A 22,223-nucleotide genomic window follows, 5' to 3' on the forward strand; every position below is an offset into this window, starting at 1 on the left:
GGACCAAATATTCGTACCACCTGTCTTTCCACTGAAACTGCAGAAACCTCCGATGAGGACGAAAAATTGGGACAGATAGATAGGCGTCCTTGAGATCCAGACGAAGCGAGGAAGTATCCGTAGTTCTCACCTGAAGATTCTGATGCTTGGAAACCCCCACGGTAGGTGCCTTTGTTGAAGCGTTGTTTGTTGAAACGCTGCCTGGTGGGGTAAGAAGTTCCCCCACAGGTGGAATCCCAGTCACCTCTGCCAAAATCACCTCTTTGGGGGCCTTGGAAATTCTGGCGGCCAAATGAGCGCCCCTGGCCTCGTCCGGCCCTCTTAAAAACACCAGCTGGAAGACTTGTTTTATCCCTGACTGGGCCTTATCGAGGGTTGTGAAGGTACCCACGTACTTAGCCACATCCTTCACAAACCGATCACCAAATAGATTACCGTCCGCAAGGGGGCCGGTTCTGCTGCTGCGAGCTTGATAAGGTTAGAATCCATTCTCATATGGAGAGATTTACGTCTCTCCGTGGAAATCGCGCAATTAGCATTTCCCAAGAGGCAAATCGCCCTCTGGGTCCAGCCGGCCAGAACATGCGAATCCATGGTGCCACCTGACTCTGGTGCCTCCAAGGCCATCTCTAAAATCTTTGCGAGGAGTCCCGCGACGTCCAGGAGTTTGACCTCCAGGCCCAATCAATGCCCTTTTTTGGGTCCTTGGCGAACTGTTTCAAGAAAGTCAGCGTGCTAGAGTCAATGTCAGGGGTTTCTGCGACCTTATCGGCGATATCCGGTCTAGGGCACTCCGACCGGCCTGTTTCTCACCTCTTTGTCGAAACTTTTAAGTAAGTTATCATGTAAATAAGCGGCAACCTCAGGCGCAGGGAGTCAATCGGATGACCTCGGGTGGACAATGTCAGCCGGGTTGAAGGTAAAGGGGGTAGACACCGGAGGAGTAGGCTCAACATTCTTAGACTTCTTAGTCTTCTTCCTGGGGGGAGACTCGTCAGGGGTACCTGTTAACGTAGTGTCAGTATCGGTGTCCGTGTCCGTATCCTTGGTCTTGTGGGCGTCCTTAGCCAAAGAGGATAAGGAATAGGAGTGAGGCCTAGATTCAGGGTGAGAACCAGAAAAATCCCCGTCTTTCTTAGGGGGGGAAGGTTCGATAAACTATGGCGCTTGGCAAATCTTTCCAACTGGTTAGTTATAGGTTTTAATACAGTTGCCAGCACAAGGTGTACAGTTCCAGGAACTGTCTTCTCCAGGGCCTTGTTGACGGAATCCTGGACAGAAGTGTCCAGGGCCTCAACAATATTATCCTCAATGGAAAGGTTAGGCACTTCCTCTTGATAAACATCATCACCCTCTTCATAGGTAACCCAGTCTTCCATAGTGGTGCCAAACTTGTAAATAGACCTATTCATGGGGTAACATCCACGTAGAAGGAGGGTAGTAACGGGGGAGCCAACCCACAGTACACTAGTCACCAGTACCTAGCTCCTCAGCAAAGCTGTGGAAAGTTCTTGCAGCCCAGAGAGCGTAACAGGGGCAAAAACAGTAGAAAAATTACAAGGAGGTGTGCTCCCTCCAGGCCCAATCGATTTTTTTCAGCCAGTCAGGCGTAGAGGAACTGCTCCTGGGCAAAAACCTGACCAGAATGGGAAAAAATGAGCAAAAATCGGGCAGTAGAGATGTGCGTAGCCCAATCCTACCAAAAAGGAGCCCAATTGGGCTACGCACATCGAAACCTAATGGGGAAAGTGAAACTATACCAAAAGTAAAGCCCCAGCGCTATCGGCCGATCAGGGGAGGCCTCCGCGCTAATTATATATTAATTAAGCCCACTGACGGTGGCCCGGTAGCTGGTGACACCCCGAAACTTGCAGCAACGCTGCAACAAAGGACCCGCTGGCGGATAAACTGAAGTCTGCCGCACGGAAAACCAGCGCGCGTCTGAAATCAAAAGACACACCGCGCGGGTGATCAGAGCCTTGCCGAGTGAGTATCCGACAGCACGCGTCTCCCGATGCAGGAAGAGGCTCTGTCCGAAGAGACCACACCAGCTAGGGCCACACAGAAGTCACGCAAACCCCCGATGCAGCGGGGTGTCACAGCACAAACGGGAGCAATAATTGCACCTGCAGTCATAAAACAGAGTAGCTCGATTTGCGCAAAACAAACGCCGAAGCAGCACAAGCATAAATATACAGTCTCAATCCAAATTAGCATATAACGCTAAGTAATAGGAAAAACACTTAACTGGCTGCGTGAGCAACAAAGAAAGAGGAGGATATCCGGTATTGCCTGTTTATTATGGACTGTTACAGGAAGTGATGTAGTGGTTGCATCATGGGAAATGTAGTTTTATTTTGATATACAAAGATTTCATTGGCTGCTGTGTGTAGCATTAAAATGAAAGAGAAGCATAATACGAAGCCTCCGGTCCTGTAATAGAATTGTCCGGGGTAGACCCAACCCCGTCCGAACTTCCCGCGGCCACCTCGTTTGTGGTGGTGTATTGACCCAGGGTGCTTTGTTTCGTTCGAGGGGCCAGGGATTCAGGGGACCCCACCTAAGCCAGGCAGAACCACAGTGCAGTGTAACTGAGTGGTGGGGGGTCCTGTTGGTTCCTCATGCTTTCACTTCCAGGCCCTTCCGTACGTTTGACTGTCAAATCTGTGTCTGGGCGTCGCCGGCTGGGCCTCACGGAGACAGCTAGTCCTGGACCGCAAGCTGCACCGGGCCTAGCTCAGCCGCTTCTGTCACCCAGGGACTGACCGCAATGCAGACCCCCTAATGAGATCTCACGTGCCGGCCCTCCAGCCCGCACTGCTCTGGCGTCACAAGCTTTCCGGCCACCTCATGGTACACGGCGAGGCCGCCGGGATGCCGACTCTTCTTTGCCGTAGCCGTGGGTGGTACGGGCCACCGGAATGCCAGACAGACGTGGAGCTTGGTCCGGCGTGAACACGCCTGAGGGATGCGCACCCGTTAGATGTACTCCACAGGCCCCACGCTACTGGCGTCCTATGCAGGTGAGCCCCCACTGGCCCCAGGCTCAGTCAGGTCTGCATTCAGGGGGCCGGATTCGTCTGAGATTTGTTGGATAATTAGGCCTGATGGTCCGTAGCGCTCTTAGTTAGTGTCCGCCATGATGGCACGTCAGGCCATCCCCCCCCCCCCCCCCCCCCCCCCCCCCCCATTTGATATGCTGACCGTCTATATTATTGACATTTTGGGGCAGTCTGGAAGTACAAGAATACCTCTTAAGTATCAAGATTAGAGGTTAATAGTGAAAAAACAGAGTGCCTGACTTTAATACAGGCTACTTACAATAAATGACATACCTACTATTGCTTCCCTTGGGAATGTGTCCGTCCAATACCTTGCTAGTTCTCTCACCATAACAGTTTAAAATAATGCCAGGTCAGCTTGAACACATATTTGACAACATATCCCTTATACCTGTGAGTAAGGTCTGATTGAATCAAAATTTCTTCCTTGGTGTTGAACCCTTTCACTATGCTACCGAGTCCTTTTCTTTATAAATTAATTGAAGGTATGAATTGCATTAACATCCCAGATGGTCCCTAGAATTGACCAATTGATGCACAGAGTAAACCATTGTCAAACAAAAATAAAACCAATGTAGGTTCAAAAAGAAGAACTCATAACTTTATCATACCCTCTGTTTTTCATTATAAACATGACCCAAAATAAATTCATGATAGCAGTAAAAGAGCTACCGGAAATCAGGAGTTGAGTGGGAAATAGTATTGATAACAGTGAGGTTTTAGTTAATTCCTGTAATGTCGGAGCTTTGGCCCTGTATTGCAGTCTTCAGTACTAAACCAAAACTGATATTAAAGCAAAAGGGAAGATATCTTACATAATAGTGCCTGCAGACAAGTGGAAAAGTCCTACCGACCGTTTGGATCAGACAGCAGAGCTCATTCACTACTCTCATGGGGCAATGCCACAAAGCTTACTTGCAGTCAGCCTTTCGGAATCTGAACAAGGCTGTATATGCTCAACCCGAAGGGTATTCTAATTCAACTGTTATTAGAACATTGGAATGTTGAGACCCCTGTTGAAGACTATGGGGCGAAAACGGCCTTTATGAACTGGTATAAGGCCGCTGCTCTCAACATTTCAATGTCCTAATACACAGCTCCTGTCTTTCTCTTTCCCCTGCCTCTCAAAAATATCTTAATGCGACAAAGGAAAAGAAAGGCAGAGGCCATGCATAAGGACACACGCAGCCTCCACCCTTCCCTCTTCCTGTAGCTCAGTGGTACTAGGGCTTCAGATGGTGGGAGGGGTAAATGCTCTCAGCTCCTGGGCATCCCTGGCTTGGCTGAACTGCAAAAAGCAGTTCAGCCAAGCCGGGGAAAGCCAGAGTCTGACTTCATCCCCTTTTCACAGCTCTTTCTGTGAATGTTCAAAATCTAACATCCTTGACGCTGTGCACGGCTGTTAGCTGTAGAACATTCACAGCATTAGTTGTGAACAAAGGCTTCAGAACCCGGGGATTTCAGTCCACTTGGGCGCGGTCAGGCCTTTGTTTTTTACTAATAAGCACATTCTGGCAGATGGGGCGGAATGTTCTAATAGCTTTATAGCCCACCATAACTGGGCTATACTGGCCATTATAGACCCTCTCTCTAGTTAAAGGCCATCGCCTTCAGCTCGGACCTTTAAAGCTAGAACAGGGCTCTGACGGCTGGTATAGCCCTCCACAGCATGCTATAAAGCTCTATCAGACCGCTAATAGATCGACTAACATTGAATGGAAATTATCATACTACTTCAAGAAAACATTCCAAAGCAGCAGCCATCAAGAATAAACTGCTAATCTTCATAGTTATCTCTTGCACTACAAACCGAAAGGTAAAAGGTAAGTCCATAAATGTGCAATAAGTCCACAAATGTGCATCAAATGATGGAACTTTTTATGTCAGACCATCCATTTAAAACGAGAGGTTGTACATATCCTAAGTGATTCTGAAACACCTCTAGTGACTTGGGAAATCATTTACAACTATTTCAGAAAGCCTATGTCAAAACGATTGAGGGGAAAAATAAATCTTGAGGTACAGAACCTTCCTTGAAATGTTGCTGCTGCCTTGTATGGTAAAGATGTATGACAATGTGTCTATTACTGTACCAGTGTGCAACAACCCACATGAACTGTTCACAGTTATTAAATTGAATACCCACCTTTACCATGAATCTATTTAAATCCAATTCTTCTGGCAGTACAAGAGCTTTGGGAGCGACTTCATGACTGTCCCTTCAAATTTCACAACAAACTAGAACGACAACCTTGTGTCCTCCTTCACCTCGTTTGACGATATAGTATTATGGTGTTTTTCAGAAAGAAGCATTGTAACATACTTAGAAAACACTCATCCCACAGTGATGACGTGGAGTATATTCTTTATGGGTATAAGTAATCTGGCGAATTGAATATATTCCTCCCTCATGGTCCAGTCTTTGTGCCCATTTATTTCAAATGGGAATGAAAATATCCTGCTTAACTATTGCCTTTTGACCCTTTACTGCCCGGTCAGCAAAATGTGTGCTAAAATTAAACTATCTGCAGTACAAGCTTGGATGAAGTGTAATTTCATCCTCCTTTTCCCCCAGACAGGATTTTTTTAAGTTTTAACAGAAAGTTTATTTGGAATACAATAAAACGTAGCATCAGGTAACAAGTGAAATATCATCAAAAAGGATTATTACTTAATAAATTAATAATGGCATCTAGACAAATACATAAGATTAAAAGATCTATGGCTCAAGTGAAAAGGGAGTAAAAAAGAAGGGAATAAGGAAAATAACAATTGGAGCATTATTTGAAAATGAGCAAGCATTTAAATAAAACAATATTCAATTAGAAAATAATAGGGTTACTATTGAACCCATCAAGGTGGCTGAGTAACCTCCTGAGTAGAAGGTGTTGGAGCAAAGGAACTCTTGGCACAGGTATCTAAAAACATCGTAACAGGGGTCCATAAAAGTGGTCGTTTTTGCTTCAAGGACATGGGAAAAACAAAGGTTGTGTCGAGTCTGTGGTTTTGGCAAATAGAGTACCACCAAGCCAAGTATGAAAGTTTGGAAGAATCTTTCCAATATTTTGTTATATGTTGAAAAGCAGAGGCAATTAGCAGATCAATGATTTGTGTTTGTGATTTTGGTATAGTCCACCAGTTAGCAAGACTACCCAGGATGATATTAGGAAATGTCAAGGAAGTGTTGGTTTTAAAGATGGTATTAATTTGGGACCAGACTGCTTTCCCAAACTGCAGAACTGGTGGGCTTGAAAAAAGTAAATGATGAAGATCTGCTTGTGGGAGCGAACAAGACCAACAAGTGTGAGGAGTGTCAGAATGCATTTTGTGTAAGGAGGCCAGTGTTAGTAGCAATCTATTGTAAATAAAAAAAGAGTTTGTGTAGTACGGGCTGCTCTGGAAGATTTCCTAATTTTCGTCCAGATTTTATCCCAAATAGATATGGGCCATTGTATACCTAAATCGGTTTCCCAGGAAAGTTCAACTTTAGTTGTGGGTCTTTGTAAGAGTGGGGATAGTAAGCAGGAGTAGAGGGTAGATGCTTTGGGTGATCTTGAAATGATATTAAGCCAGCGATGGTCCAATGGTATAGGGGCAAGAATGAAAGTGTGTGTAGGAATCTAGTATGGCGGAACATAGTGCTAGAAATTTATTTTAAAATGATAATGGTAAGCGAAAAAGGGAACGCGCTTTTGAAAAAGTGAGAAAACGCGCTTTTGAAAAAGTGAGAAAAGAGTTGTTCTCAAATAAATGATGTACCCACAAGATACCTCTATCTCTCCAAGTTTTGCAATAAATTGGTTTTCCTTTGATTCAAATGAGTTTGTTATGCCAAATGTAGGAGTTGAGAAATGTATTTAAATCATGTGGTTCAACATGAAGAAGTTTATTTAAGCTAGTACATGAATATTTATGAAAAGGTGTATGTAAAATCTGCGGTTTCCTCGTAAAAGATAAATATTCTTGAAAAGAAAACTGGGAAAGGAAGGAGCTCTCCAAATCAACCCAGAGAGGAAGATCGGGCGAATGGATCGATAACCACTTGGATAATTGTTTCAGTGAACATCCCCGCGGACAGGATTTTTGAAGTCTCAAATAACTCTATCAAAGTCTCTGTTGCTGACCAGCCTGATAACCCAAGGCCATTTGAAAAGACATTCCTCCTCTTTACTGCGCATTCATTGACCATGAGAGTGCCTGCGACCTTTTCGACATGCCGCTCTTGTTTAATAAATTGCACATGTTGGAAATGCTTTCTAAGATGCCGAAAGGCATATGCCTAGTTTTCCTGGTATGTGGACAGTGGTGTGCATGCATAAAATCTGCATGATCAGAGACTTGAAGCAAGGGGTCTACTTGTCATATTCTTATTCAATGTTGGCATTACTGATCTAAACAATGAATTTACAGCCTGGATTAGAAACCAGCTGAAAATTGGCAGACAAACCAGCGTTCTTCTCTGCTGATGATATGTTGATTCTTAGCCATACACCTGTGGGGATGCAAAACCAAGTTAAGTGAATGCGTACTGTGCATAGAGTAGGTTGAAACTAAACTGTAAAAAGAAAAAGGCAATGACTGGCAGATGAAGCTTGAAAAACCTATCTGGGCATTATGAGCTCTCACCTCTTGAGACCGTTAAATGGATATATTGGGCTAGCTCTCATAGACTAGCAATTTTGGAAAACCCTCCTGATAACCTAAAATCACTAAAGGGAGGTTATTGAAATTCAGTGCACCTGACAGTAACCTATTGCTGACACCTGTTTTTCTTGCGTATTAAGTGAATGGTATCCTATACCTTCTGCGTTATGTGATATATTATGTGTATATGTTAATCCACTTCCACCACAAGGCTATCCTGGCCCAGAGCAGGTGTGTGTGCCTAGCCCTGCCTATGTACTTTAAAAGCCAGGTCTGAAGCTTCTTGTGGAATTCAAGAACAGAAGAGAAGTCTCTGTTGTGGAGTGGGAGGTTGTCCCGCGCTTAAGGACCAATATAAGAGAACACCTATCCTCCTGTTCTGGTCCTGTATATGCCTTGTACGTGTGCGAGTAGGACTCTTGCGGAGTGTTTGGGTGGTTGGTGAAAGGAGATGCAACTGTTCAGGTAGGTGGGTCCTGAGTTGTGTAGTGCCTTGAATGTATGTGTGGAATTTAAATTGAGTGCATTTGTGTATTGGGCACCAGTGTTATTTCCTGAGATATGATGCGAGTTCTGTGATGGAGGTTGAGGATGAGTCTGGTTACTGAGTTCTGGAAGATTTGTATTCTGCTAGTGAGTTGCTTGGTGATCCTGGCATAGAGTGTGTTCCCATAATCCAACTTGCTGGTGACTAGGGCGTGAGTGACAGTTTATTTTAGTGTTGGTTGGGATTCCTTTGAAGATCTTCCTCAGCATCTTCAAGCTGTGGAAGCAGGATGCAGTGACTGCATTGACTTGTGCAGGCATGTGGAGTTTGCTGTCGATGACTATATTAAGGTTCCTAGTGTCAGTACTGGCTGTGGGCCCGAGTTTGACCAGCCAACAGTTAAAGTCCCGTGGTGAGGTATTTTTTGCCAAAGATCGCTCTTCTGTCTTGTCAGTGTTAGCTTGAGACTTTACGAACTACAATTTGGGCTTTAAATTGATTATCATTGCAATTAATTCGATGTAAGTTACCATTTTAAAACCAACCGTTTGAATGAGAAAGTCCAATCCCATTCAAGCCATTCGATGGGAACTCTCTCTGATGTCTGCCAAGGCTAGAGTGGTCTAGGGAAAAATGCATGTAACTATTTAACATCAGATCGACAGACTTTAGAAGCTGAAAGATCTGGCAAAGATCCTAGGGTTCTCTACTACCATGGTCTGTTGAATAATCTTTTTATCTACTGAAGAAAGTAATCTTCCAGTGGCCGTACTGTGCTAGAATGGCTTACTTAAATGAGAGAGCTTTATACTCTAGCTCCCTGCAAGAAAACCAATCTATAACTTAACACAGTACTGCACTGTACCCAGGGTACCTGGTCTAAGCGGGCTGTACATGTTATTTCAATCAAATCAGGTCCCATTTTTAAGTGGGACCTGATTTGATCGTGGGACCAGGCTAATGGCAAGGTGCTACTCCAGTTCATTGTTGGTGCAAGCTTTCCTCAGGAGTTACAAAGTGCACCAGGCACATTTTGCTCAAATGCACTGGAATGGTGGAGGAAAGTAGGTTGTGTAGCTACCTCAGGTACCCACCAATCAACCTGTCAACAGTAAGGTCTGATTCCACTGTTAGTGCACTACCAGAAGGAAGACTTTGTAATGTAATGTGAAAACCTACTTAGACATTGAATTAAACAAAATTATTGCTTGAAGTTATTATTTTCAATTAACTGTACATTTTGCAACTTTAAGCATATAAGACGTTTTTAATGATTCTTATTTTTAACCGAAATAAAACTCTTTAGTCCAATAATGCTACGAGCAAAAACATGGGTATTTGTATCTTGAACACGCAAAATTGCATTTGAAAGGCTCCACTGCAGTACTGCATGTTGTTGTGAAGCATATGGGGGTTGGAGAGGCCTTTCTAGGGTATGTGCAGATCCTTTATACAGTATCAATTACTTGAATGGCCATAATGGTGCTGGTCTCAGGTCTTTGCGTGCAGCCAAACTGGGTTACAAATATCTAATATTGTGAAATTTGTGATACTCGCGGTGTTTATTCCAAATTATACAATCACTTGTCCCAAACTCCTTTTTTTCCATTTTGACAGCAATGGGGAAAAATAGCTACACTACTAAACCCAAATTCTAATTCTCCTGTAATTTCACTTTATCATATTTGTTTGGGATCAAGTGTTGTGGATTGCTTTTTTAAATTTACTAAACCAACTCACAGTTAGGAACCCTCAGAGCCAGAAGCCAGGTCCCCCATCTGTCTAATATTGTGTGAGCTGTAAATTAATTAAGGAGTTGTCAACCAATCTCTTATGGTCTTCCAGGACAGTGGTCCTAACTTCAAGTTGCCTTTGGGACAGCTACAATTTTACAATGCTCCCATTGACTTCCTGCCTCTTAACCTATTGATCCAAATGGTAACCCAAATCTTGTCATTTCTTTGATTAATATCCTGCTGCCCAGTCTGTTATTTTTTCAGTTGTGCCCTTTCCCTACTCATGTAGTCATCTGACCCCTGGAGAACCATAAACCAATTTGTTTGTGGATTCACCTATTATGGGGCCCATGTCTAACACTGTCCCTATCCTCTGATCTTTACTCTAGAACATTGTAGCAGCAATCAGCAACAAATAACCACGAGACCCAGAGAGGATGTAAGCCACTAATAAAAGAGATAACTTGGTTGTTTTATGTATTTTTAATCTAAGAAGACCACAGTTGCAATTTATATCAAAAGTGCTTCATGGAAAATGATCAGCCTAACCTGGATTTTAGGGACCAGGATGAGACCCAGTGATGAAGCATGGCACTAATAGAGTGGATGAAGTTCTAACAAAAAAAATGTTGTTTGTTTCATTGCATGGGATGACACTGACTGTTTTCAAAACCGACATGACTTCAAAATAGGGTAAGATACTTTTAGGTGATTGAGCAATCAGCCACCAACATTCTTATAATAAAATGGCTGAATCCTCTAATAAAATCATAAAACCACACCTCTCTGATACTTCATGAACTTTAAACACCCTCTGCAGAATTTGTTCCGGTGCTTAAGATGATGAGCAGCCCTAGCGCAGGGCGCCTGGCCCTGCAGAGAGCCAGCATGCAGCCATTTTATTGAAGCAGACTAAACATGTTTCCCAGTCAGCCTTTCTGAGGTCAGGAGCAGCAGCCGTACATGCCCAGTCTTCTCTACTCAGGCTTTTTTCCCAAAGTCCCAGCATCATGCCTCACCATTTCAGTGAGGCATGTAGCCCAGTTTCAGACACTCTGCGGTGAATGCATTGGAAGGACGCCACTCTTTGTGTCATTATCCTTCATCCATGCTCCAGTGCAGGCCAATCGGATTTCCTCCTTTCATACTGAGTACAAGCCCTGTTTGCCAATATTTATGGGGCATCTAAAGGTCCACCCAGCATCTGCCATCTAGTGCTGCTCTTTGAAATACTATTCACACCAGGAATCCCTGCCAGTGGGCCCAGAAGGAACCCTTCAGTGATTGCACCGAAGAATGTGGACCATCCTTGAGCCGGGCTGCCCACCCTTGATTCAAACCAACATTTTGATAAGAGAAATACTAGCAAACATTAATACAAATAATGCTACCCCATAGAGTATTGTAAGAAACTGGATTAATATTAAGGGTGGGTGACTACCAACTTTAAGGAATAATCCTAACCCTTGTCACAGTGAACCCTCAAAGTCACTAAATTAATCTGAGCACAACCCACTGCTAGCTATGGCACAGCGCAAACAGGATTAACCTAAGGAAATATGTAAAGTATTTATGCAGTACCAAAACCGTAATACAATCTAAATGCAAAACAATAAAGAAAGATCCCAAACTAAATTAGAAAAATAGGATTAACATTTAATAAACAAAATGACAAAACTCCAATATAGGGAATTGGAGATATTAATATATAAAGTTTTAAGTAGAAATGCCACCAAAAAGCACAAAATGCCAATGATAGTCAATGGTGACCTAGGCCCAATTTGAGGCTGATTGCGATGGAGTGTTGGTCACATACACCAAGCAGGTTTGTCTTGGTCAAAGATGGTATCTTCTGACGTAGTCTTTTAAGTCCCAATCCACCACAAGAGTACACTTCTAAATCCCTCAGGACCTCAGGGGAGGCACATAAAGACTCACAGGGTGTCAAGCAGAGTCCAATGGCAGCGTCCAGTCCAAGTCCGGTTGGTTAGATGGTTACTTCCAGGAAAAGGCCTCTTAATATGTTATATCCCTGTAGCTTAAAAAGGTGGTAACCTTATAACCCTACCTGGACCTGCAGAAGATCAGAAGAGGATTGAACCTGCTCCCTCCCGTAAGAAGAAGTGGACTCCCAGGGTTGTAAGTCCGACCGACTGCAGGTACAAGCTACAGGGATACAATAAGCTACGGGATGCCTTTTACCGGATCTGAGCTGTGAGCCAATGACTACACACCAGGAAACCCTGAGCTCCCACACACCACTAGGAAGAGTCCTGGGAACACATAAGAACTTTATTTTACAGGGTGGATGCTTATTCCTTTGGGTGGTGGGTTCTTTTGGTTCTATAGGATTGTGCAGGTACACTGCTTGCATACCCTACATACCTTATATTTCACAGGAGACTGTTGATCATAGTCTCAGCCTTTTATTCTGAGAGTCAAATAGTTTTGTTATAAATATGTTAATGTTGTTTTTCTGCCTGGCAACTTTCCTCCTCTGACGGTATTGAGAACACTTCTGACCACACCTACGTTATGTTATTTATATTTATAAAGCGCACTGCTATCCTGAGGTGTCCTGGCACCGAGTACTGGTGACCTGGGAAGCAACTAGCTGTTTTAGTGAGAGAAAACCCATGTTTTTAAACCCTTACGAAAAGGGATGAGATCTGATGCGTTTCTTAGCTGGAACGGGAGTTCATTCCACGCCTTAGAGGCACAATGGAAAAAACTTCTGCCTCCCCAATTGGTTTTCTTAAAAGTGGAGGTTTGGACTAATTTGGAACCAGAAGAGCGCAGAGTTCTGCTTGGGACGTAGCATGTAAGTCTATTTTTGAAAAACTATGGGCCAATCCCGTTTACCACCTTAAAGACAAAACAAAGTGCCTTGAAGCGTGATCTGAGTGGAACTGGGAGCTAATGTAATTTCTTCCGCTCTCCTTTGACCGAGACAAACTTGGAGGCTCCCGACAGCATTCTCGCTGCTGCATTCGGGACCAATTGCTATTTGTACTTATGTTGTTTCTGTACGTTAAGATGGAGACTGTTGCAATAGTCCAGGCAGGACATAATAAGGGCAGTGACAACCGTCCTTAGGTTGCTGGCTGACCGGAAGAACTTTATTTTTTAAATTGTTCTTTGGATCACGAAGCAGGCTGAAGTCACCTGATTCACTTGGTCCCCCATGGTGAGTTTGTTATCCACCATGACTCCCAAATTTTTGGCTTTCTTAGAGGGTATTGGGCAAGATCCCAGATCTTACGGCCACCAGTCCAATGTCCAGACCCGAGGATTATTGTCAAATCCTAACACCACCGTTTTAGCTGAGTTGAGCTTTAAACAGTTAGATGACATCCAGGTGGAAATGGAGCTCATACAGTTCTAGAACCTATCCACGCTTCCCTTTCCACTCCCTCCATCAGCGAAAGCACAATTTGTGTGTCATTAGCGTAGTAGGTGAGCTGGAAACCAAATGACCGGATGACCCTGGCCAGGGGGCCACATAGATATTAAAAAGCGTGGGGCTCAGAGCCGAGCCCTGTGGCACCCCACAGGGACGCGAGAAGATTTTAGAGGTATTGCCATCTACGTCTACTGTCTGAGACCTGTCAGACAGAAAAGAATGAAGCAGTTTCCATGCTAAATCCTTCACCCCAATGTCAGAAAGACGGTTCAACAGGACCTTATGGTGGACTGTGTCAAAGGCCGGATAGGTCCAGGAGGATTAAGATGGCATTTCCTCCCCTATCCACGGCCTCTCTGATTTCCTCCGTTGAGTTTATTAAAGCCAGCTCTGTACTGTGAAAAGCCCTAAACTCAAATTGCGATGGTCCAAGGAGTTGTTAGCCGAAATAAAATTTCTAAGTTGGCTATTCATTTCTTTCTCCAGTAATGGTCCCTCTGTAGGGTAACTTTGGCCACCGGGCTCAGTGTTCAGCAAAAATAGTACACCCTTTTTTCTAAAGTTAAGAACTATCTGGCCATTCGATTTATTGACTATCTGCTAAGGCTTTACACTTTTTCTGACTTTCTAACCTTATACCGCCTCCTGGTTAAGCAGTGACTGCTCCCAGGGAGCACTTGGTCTCCGAGTTTGAATGCAACAGTGTTGTGAGCACAACACTCCAATGGTAAATGAAAACTACTCCAAAGGTTAATGCACAGTAACGTCGGACTGCAGTTTGAGCCTAAGAAAAGGCTTTACACTAATGGTACTCAATGTGCAGGGAAACTGATTACAAAGAAATAATCAAGGTGCCTTCTCTTCCTTCACAAATGTACACACAATCAGAGCAACAACAAGTACTCCCGATCAAAGTTTCTTAGCCAGGGGTGAGGATTGTAGCCTAACCAGGTGGTTTGCATTTGCATAAATAGACTTATTTTTGTTTTTCTCCACCCAAAAAATCCTATTTCCCTGGCATTCTTTTTCCTTCTTTCATGTGAAGATGGCCCTTGTCGTTTCACCTTGCCTGTGAATTCTGTTGACATTTTGCCTATTGAATCTTAATCATATTTATGGGTAGGATCAATGAGTCATCCTCTACCCTTGTTATCAAGTTAATTTGCCTCGGGTTCAGACAGTAGCCATAAACGAAATAGCTATCTTTGTTTGAGGTGCAAAGCAATGGGCAAGAAAGCATTTGCCTGCTTGTGGTCGCAGAATGGCATAAATTGAATCGGCTAAATGCACCCAGGCAACATTTACGGTTGTATGTCGTTACAACGCATTCCGTTGCAACGCATGCCTTTTCCATGTATGCGTTACAACGCGAATGTTATTACCACGACAATGCTTCACCACGAAAATACCTTTACCAAGCATAGTTTTACAACGATTTTCGTTGTATAACTATGCATGATAATGGCATTTTCATGGTAAATTCTTTCTACGATCCCTGCCCCAATACCTTACATGTTCCCTCTGTCACCAGCCCACAATCCTACAACACCTTTACCACCTGATGTACTTCTTTTTTTATTTTATAACTATAAATATATTTTTTAATATGCCTAATATTAAAAATTAATATAATAAATAAAATTACTCCCTGTTTCCCTTATTTTTCTATCAACGGACTTCTTCTTCATACTCTGTTATTAGTGGTCCTTTTTCTATTTTTTTGTAAATTCAGTACGTAGACGCACATACGTTATTACGTAGTTATTGAGGCTCATTGAAAGACGGACAAGAAGCACAGAAGAGCTTTTTTTAGGTAAGACTATTTTTTCTTTTTATTAAACCCACTCGTTATTGTTTTTTTAGGGGGGAGAGACCCCCCCCCCCCTCCCACCCCCTTTTTTATTTCTTCCTTTACTATGTATTTCGTAGTAAAGGAATGCGTGGTAAAGGCTATACGTGGTAACCACGCATGCTTTGTAAAGCATGCGTGGTTAAGTATAGTGTGGAAACGGCTGCGTTATAATGACTGTTTCCCAACATTTACAAGTCGGGCACTATCCTCTGGGGGCTACGTCCACTAAATCATCAGTGCATCAGTCTAGTGGGAGCAAGCTGTTCAAGCCTCCTTTAGTCAATTTCCTGCTGTCACGTTTCACTAGCTGAATGGCCATGAAGTTGTGATATTTGAGAAACCGCCACAGTGGTCTTCGGGGATCAAGCTCTGTCTGGACTCTGGGTTGGGGAGTAGAACAACAAAGATGGAGACATGTGCAGGTTGCTGATATTTTTTGATGTTCTACTGCACTTAAGGGACAACTTGCGCTTTGCAGGTCCTACAGTGGTTTCATAAGACAAACATTTCTTCGAATTGTATTGTATTGTATTGTATTTATTATTTGTAACGCGCAACTGTCACCCTACGGGTATTCTATAAGACTATGCGCAAGGTCTTAAGCATAGAATGGGGTGATATTGAATATAATCAGTTTTCCCCATTATGTTGCTACGGGTTACACCCTGAGCAGATTGATGATGAATTCTATGGAGTAATTAAAGTGTGCCTAGTGATGGCCATCGTTGCTTCGCAGGGTAGCTTTACTTCAGGCAAAGCATCTCTCTCTGATTTTGGGAATAAAAGGTATTTTTGAGCCATGAAGTTGCAGCTCAGTGCAGTATCAGTGCCAAAATCCATGCAGGAGGAGGAAAACTGCAGCAGCTGCTTTGAAATTATAGAACAGCAGACTTGATTCATACTAGAAAGGATTTCAGCAGACTGTGTGCAACATTATCAGGGTCAGTGATAGCAGCTCAGCGTTGCATATGGATGCGGTTGTGGACAGTGGACAACTCAGAAAACATGCACATCAAGTTGGAAGTTACAGGTCCCAACACTGGGTCATATTATGGAGCTCTCAATATATCTAATGAGAGCAGGGCAGGTATATGACAAGTAAAGTCTCTTCCTAGCAAGAATTGTGCGGTCCCTGCCAGGTTTTCTTTTTGTGGTTCTAATGGAGCAAACAAAAGTAAGGGCTGCTCTTCTAGTAAACAGATTGTGGCTTCTCCCTCGCTTCCTAAAGCATGATTATCCCTCCAATCTTAGGTCGCCTTTGTGGGTTGGTTTCTGTTCTAAGGGTATTCACAAAGGTTCCTGCCCTTTCAGTTAACATATTGCAAAATAGAATGGATCCTATCTTTCCATACTTAGCTAATCGCGCATTGTCTCTTTTGTGCATCTTCCTTTATAATTAAAAAGAAAGCTGTCTGAAAAGTATGTGAAGAGTACCAGGCCTGTTGACTGGTACACTTATGTCAGTCTCTCTTTGCCTGGCAATCGGTTTATTCTGTACAATTTCATTTAGGTTTAGCCACCTGTGTTTACTTAAGAGAAGATCTTGTGTCCACGGTTCCTGCTCAGTTTCCCCATCTCCCTTGGCTTGAATGGTAGCTACACTTTCACTACATCAGTTATGGGACCTTCTCTGAGCCTCCCATTGTGGTAATTATTAAGGTTCAAAGAAGGTTTAGAGGAGAAAAGGCATAGGAGATCCGGGTGGTTCAGGGACTACCTTTGATTAGGCCCATATTGCCGTTTTTTCCCAGAACTCCCCCAAAGTATTAGTAGACCCTTCTATCACAGTCAGGCTGTTTTTTCCACCCAACAGGTCTATTACAGCCCAGTTGCCACTTTCCCAAGAGCTGTTGTTCTAGGGGTCTGCTAGGCTTGTCAGTAATGTATTTTGCTGAGTTTAGAGGTATTTTCCTTTCAGAGCTATGCAACATTAGGACTCGTTCGAGAAGCAGTCTTTAATATTTCACAAATGGTTGATCTGGCTGATCGACTTCTTTAGAGGTTCCAGCATTAAGAGTCAGTTGTTCATTCCCATGTTCTTTCCTAGGAATTTCCTTTTGTCCTCTGTGTACTACAGCCTATGCCATATGAACCTCTGGCGGAGGTTCATTTAAAATTTCTCACTGTCTAAATGTTGCTCTTGATCGATAACTCTGGTGTAGATTTGGCAACTCTTGGCCAATATGTGCAAAAATGTCCACTTTTTATTTTTCCGTTGGGGCATGTTAGTGTGCAGGGCATTACAAATAACATGGCCACCACGCTTATTTGTTGGGCCCTCGGTGCAGTAGCTAACAAAGGTTGTGCAGCAACAGCTTGTTTCTTGCTTGCATTTTTCATAATTGTCGCGCTGTAGGTTATTGAGAGATCAAAGCATATTTTCTGAAACCTAGCTTTTGCCCCGAAGTGTTATTCTCCACCTCATAAAAAATCTGCAAATGTTTAGGGTCTAGGCAATTGTTACTTCTTCATGTTCTCATGGTGGCTGTAAACAGAGACTGGTTCATTGTGTTTCCACCTTATTTGAGACCTGGCCTGGAAATTTAGCCTGGACTGTTCCTACTAAAACACGACTAAGTCTTATTTGCACAAGATGAGGAAGGCCCCTGCTTAAAATTGCATAGTGAGCAAATTACGATGGACAAGAATGTGGCTCTGAGCTACTGTCGGCGGGTGTGACTTTTGCAGGCATCTCATCACTTGTTTTTGTGTTTCATTTTAACACCGTAAGTACAATGGATATGCCAAGATATGAGTTTCTTGCTCGCTGTGCCACAGGACTTGAGGTGCGTTCAGTGATGATGGTCAAAAGGGGTCAAAACTGGTCTGGGTTTGCTAGTGGTCTCATTCAGAGGGGTTGTGGCCTGTCCGTTCCGGATGGACTGTTCTTATTGGGGCAGTATTAAGCTGGATTTGCATTGACTACTTCCTGTCGGGAGTAGCATATTGGGAATAAAATGGTGGACAGGAATGCAGTGCCAACCAATTGCCAATGGCTGAGACCTTTACAATCATACCATATCTGACTTCTGTATTTTATTATAATGCCCTACTTTAGACGAATATGCCAAATTGTGAGTCTCTTCGTCCCTGTGCCACGGGGCTCAGTGACTTGGCTCGACAAGGCCGAAACTGCACTGGGGTTTCTTGGAGCCCCATTGAGAGGGGGTATATCCTGGTAGAGCAGGCTGCACTGTTGCTATTGGAGTAAGACCAAGTCTGATTTGCTTTAGGCCGGTTGATGTTTGGAATGGCATAGTTGACAGTAGACTTGAATGTTTCTTCAAGGGATTGTCAATGGCTGAGACATTTGCCATCGTTATTTTCTTTCAGCATTGCTCAACAGAGTAAAATTCCCTGGTTGACCTCAGAAATAATACACCGTTGCAGTTTATCCACTACTATTGTGCGTTATATCAGCTAAGTGCACACTTGATAAAGTTCAAAATGCCATTGTCATTTATTTCTTTATTTTGTTTTTTGCTTTTTGTAGGTGTTGTGCCAGTCCTAATTTTGGAGGACACCACTATTGCACAACCAGTGCAAATCCTGAACTTCTTAAGAAAAAAGGTTGGTCTGTGTGCATGTGTGGTATTTATTGGTGCGTGTGCATTACTAGATGTGTAGACAGTACGAACACCAATAATAACCCTTCACTGGGATTTACAGTATCAGTCTAAACCTATACAACAGGGACAACAAAATCCAGAATGATATTTCGGCAAAATGCAGGTGATTTATATAGGATAAAATCTCCAGAAATGCCAACCCTACAAATATGTTTGGGAACACCAGCAAATTACAGCTATTAGTTAACGAGTATGTGTGTAGTTACAACATGCATGCACAACAATGCTCAAAATAAAATGTAACGAGTACAAAGAGGCAAAAACTAAATAATAAGCATATATTGTGCTAACATGTAGTGAAAAATCATGCTGTGGATTTGCTCAGCACCAGGCTTTAACACTTTGAGGCCTCATTAGGAGATTTATGTTATAATCACCAGAAATGAATTGCCGCACTTATAAATACTGTAATTGACAATGCTGATATCTACACATCCATCGGTTCCATGGTAGGAAATTGTATGGGAGAGGTGGAAAATCAGTATAAACTATCACACAACCTGTGAAGTGCAGATATTATTGGTGTAAACATCACTGTTGCATGTACTGCTGTCAACACCAGACAGTGTATCACGGAACAATACATTTTTGATCGGCAACAGAGAGTGTAAAGACTATGAAGGCACTGTGCTTTTTACTAGACGTATGATGGCCAAGCAACTGAGGTTGAAGTTCTCATTAGCAAGGAATTAGTCAGTGGAAGGCATGCTCAAGAATGAGTGCACCTAACATCTTGAGAAAGCTATTGAGCAAAACTCCTCTTACCACCCCAACCACCAGTCTGTTGAACTAAAATAACTCTGTAGGGCATCATGCAGAAGTGCTCGGATTCAGTAGCAGCTACCTCAAACAGTCATCACATCTCAAAATGTGAGGTGGGACGATTGTATGCCAGAATATTGAGTTTTTAGTATCTTGCTACCATAATATCAACAACAAGTATTTTGAGACGGTAACAGTGGCGTAACAAATGTTGAGGGGGGTCCCCTGCAAGGTACACAGAGGGGCTCGCTCCTCGAGGGCCCTCCTGCACTGCAGGGGCTGCAGGGGACTGTGTTCCGCCCGTGGACGGTAAATATATAATGGTAAATCTAGATTTACTATTTTGTAACTCCACATCCATGTACCTTCTCCTACCTCATGGGTTGAAGGTGTCCTGAAAAAAGAAATCGATGCCGTACGGGGGGGTTGGGGGTTGGGGGGGGAGGGGGGAGGGTGTGTGTGTGTGTGTGTGTGTGTGTGTGTGTGTGTGTGTGTGTGTGTGTGTGTGTGTGTGTGTGTGTGTGTGGTAAAAATATACGTACCTTTTTGATATTTTGGTTGTCGATATTTTTGCTGCTATAGTAAAGGCTCGATATTCTGGTACCGTAAGCTTATATCAAAAACATCAACAACCAAAATATAGAGACAGTAAGTATATATTGGTGAAAACGCATTTTCTATTTCATCTCTATATTCACGTACCTTGAAGATGTATATCATCAAGGTACATATGTGTGTTGAGTATCATTAACCTAAACGTACCTTTTCGATATTTTGGTCATCAATATTTTTGCTACAATATTAAAGACTCTATATTCTGATAATGGGCATGGCAATAAAATGATCTGACCACTGCAAATAAAATGCAACTATTGACATCTTTGCTATTCCTGACAAAAGAGGATGAAAGGTGGAGGGATTTAATACATATGGCCTGCTTCAACGTAGTATGGATGATGTAATCTGGGCCACCCGAAAGGCTGATTATGACGTCAACTGTATGTGAAGGTCAAATTTGTTGTATCCTTCATCCAGTGTCATGTGCCTATCCTTATGGGAACACATACACTCATTTTGTATGGCTGTGATAGTGTGTGAGTTAACGGTGGATCACCAGTACTAAATGCCACGGTGTGTGTCACAGTGACTCCTAGAAGACCATGCATGTTAATTGGGAGTAGGAGAAATCATAGTAAAGGTTACATGTGACTTGGACCTGCAACACATCTGTCAAATTTGGCAATTGCGTACGGATTCTCTTCATGATTTGAAATAATAATGCAATACCCTAACACACTCCACCCATAAGAAGAGATATCAATCACATTCAGTAAACAATGCATGACAGAAGTCTCCCTAACTGCCCAAATCTCTTAAGACACCATCACCACTGCTTCAAACAGGAAAACCATTACTGCATACAGAAGTACAGATGGTAGAGGCACAGCACTCCCAATACAGATTCCACTCTCCGCATTTAAACTTTGCATAGCCAACACTGTGCCAGAGAGACACTTGTACTATCGTAGCCACTAATGAGCTGCATGACACCTAATCTTCAGAGGTCCATCAGTGGCTTGACAAAGGGTGGCAATGGAAAGTTTGCATTTACCATTGGCGGCTCCTCCGCTAAGGCGGAAGAGTGTTGCCCCTCTGCTTTACAGCAGTGAAAAAAAGGAAAAATACACAATGTAAATAGAATTGTATTTCTCCATAATAAAGCCAGTTTTGGAGGTGGGGCGGGGCTTGGCTGACGTCACAGCCAGTATGGGGAGGAGTGGTGGGCACTCTCTTAAGTCCGCATGATGGTTTGTCCGGCCAAACCGTCATGCTCACTTAGCATGTTCTTCACCCAGCTGTATTGCACTACTTGGGTGAAGAAAATGCACAGGCTCCCACCCCCTGTCTGAGTGCAGAACAACGACGCTCAGTCAAATTACGACATTGTTGTCATGCTGGTGACAGTAGCGCCGTGATTGGCTTAGGGGAGCCTGCGTCTGGAAGAAAAGCTAGAAGAGAGGGCGGCTGTGAAGAGGTAAGTGTAATTTTTTTTCCTTTCAATTCCCCCTGCTCCTCCACCCCACCCCCTACCACCCCTGATCTGTGCCACCTGCCACAGCGTTTACTGCAATAGCTTGGCGGCATATGTTAGCCTGTTCTGTGGTTTCATGCAAGATTATCTTCACTCTTGTCCTCAGATAGGACAAACAGCAAGCTTTTGTATTCAGGGCCGGACTGGAAAGCACAACCGGCCCTGGCAAAGGGCTCGGCCGGCCCCCCTCCCCACATTGGGGGAGGGTTGGAGGTGCCGCCGAGCTCTTAGCCGGGCCGGTTTTCGCCCGATTTTGTTACAGGGCCGATTTTGCAGCTATGCTGCAAAAACGGCCCTGTAACAAAACCGGTTCCCAGGGGCCCTAAACCGGCCCCCACCCGTGCGGCGCACCGGGGGATTGCCCGGTGCCGGCTATGGCCAGTCCGGGCCTGTTTGTATTGCAATTTGTCTATTCTATAATATCTACTGCTTCTCTTGCAATGCATTATTGTGGAATAACTGTGTCTGTCTTGGTGTCAGAAGGTAGCCTCTAACACCCTCTGTTTGTTCTGTCACTTGGATCACTTTCTTTTCTACAGCTTTGCTGCGTTACCCC

At 43.6% G+C, this 22,223-nt stretch overlaps 1 protein-coding gene across 3 annotated transcripts in view; it reads left to right on the forward strand.

Moving 5' to 3' along the window:
* MTX3 (metaxin 3) overlaps positions 1-22,223 on the forward strand; it is a 212,767-nt gene that overhangs the window by 44,573 nt on the left and 145,971 nt on the right. For all 3 annotated transcript variants that reach the window (XM_086960729.1, XM_086960730.1, XM_086960731.1), the window contains exon 3: positions 18,678-18,754. In XM_086960729.1, coding sequence (XP_086816855.1) covers positions 18,678-18,754 — 77 coding nt within the window. The remainder of the gene's footprint in view (positions 1-18,677; positions 18,755-22,223) is intronic.

The sequence above is a fragment of the Lissotriton vulgaris genome, chromosome 3_1 (genome assembly GCF_964263255.1).
Source record: "Lissotriton vulgaris chromosome 3_1, aLisVul1.2, whole genome shotgun sequence".
NCBI lineage: Eukaryota > Metazoa > Chordata > Amphibia > Caudata > Salamandridae > Lissotriton > Lissotriton vulgaris.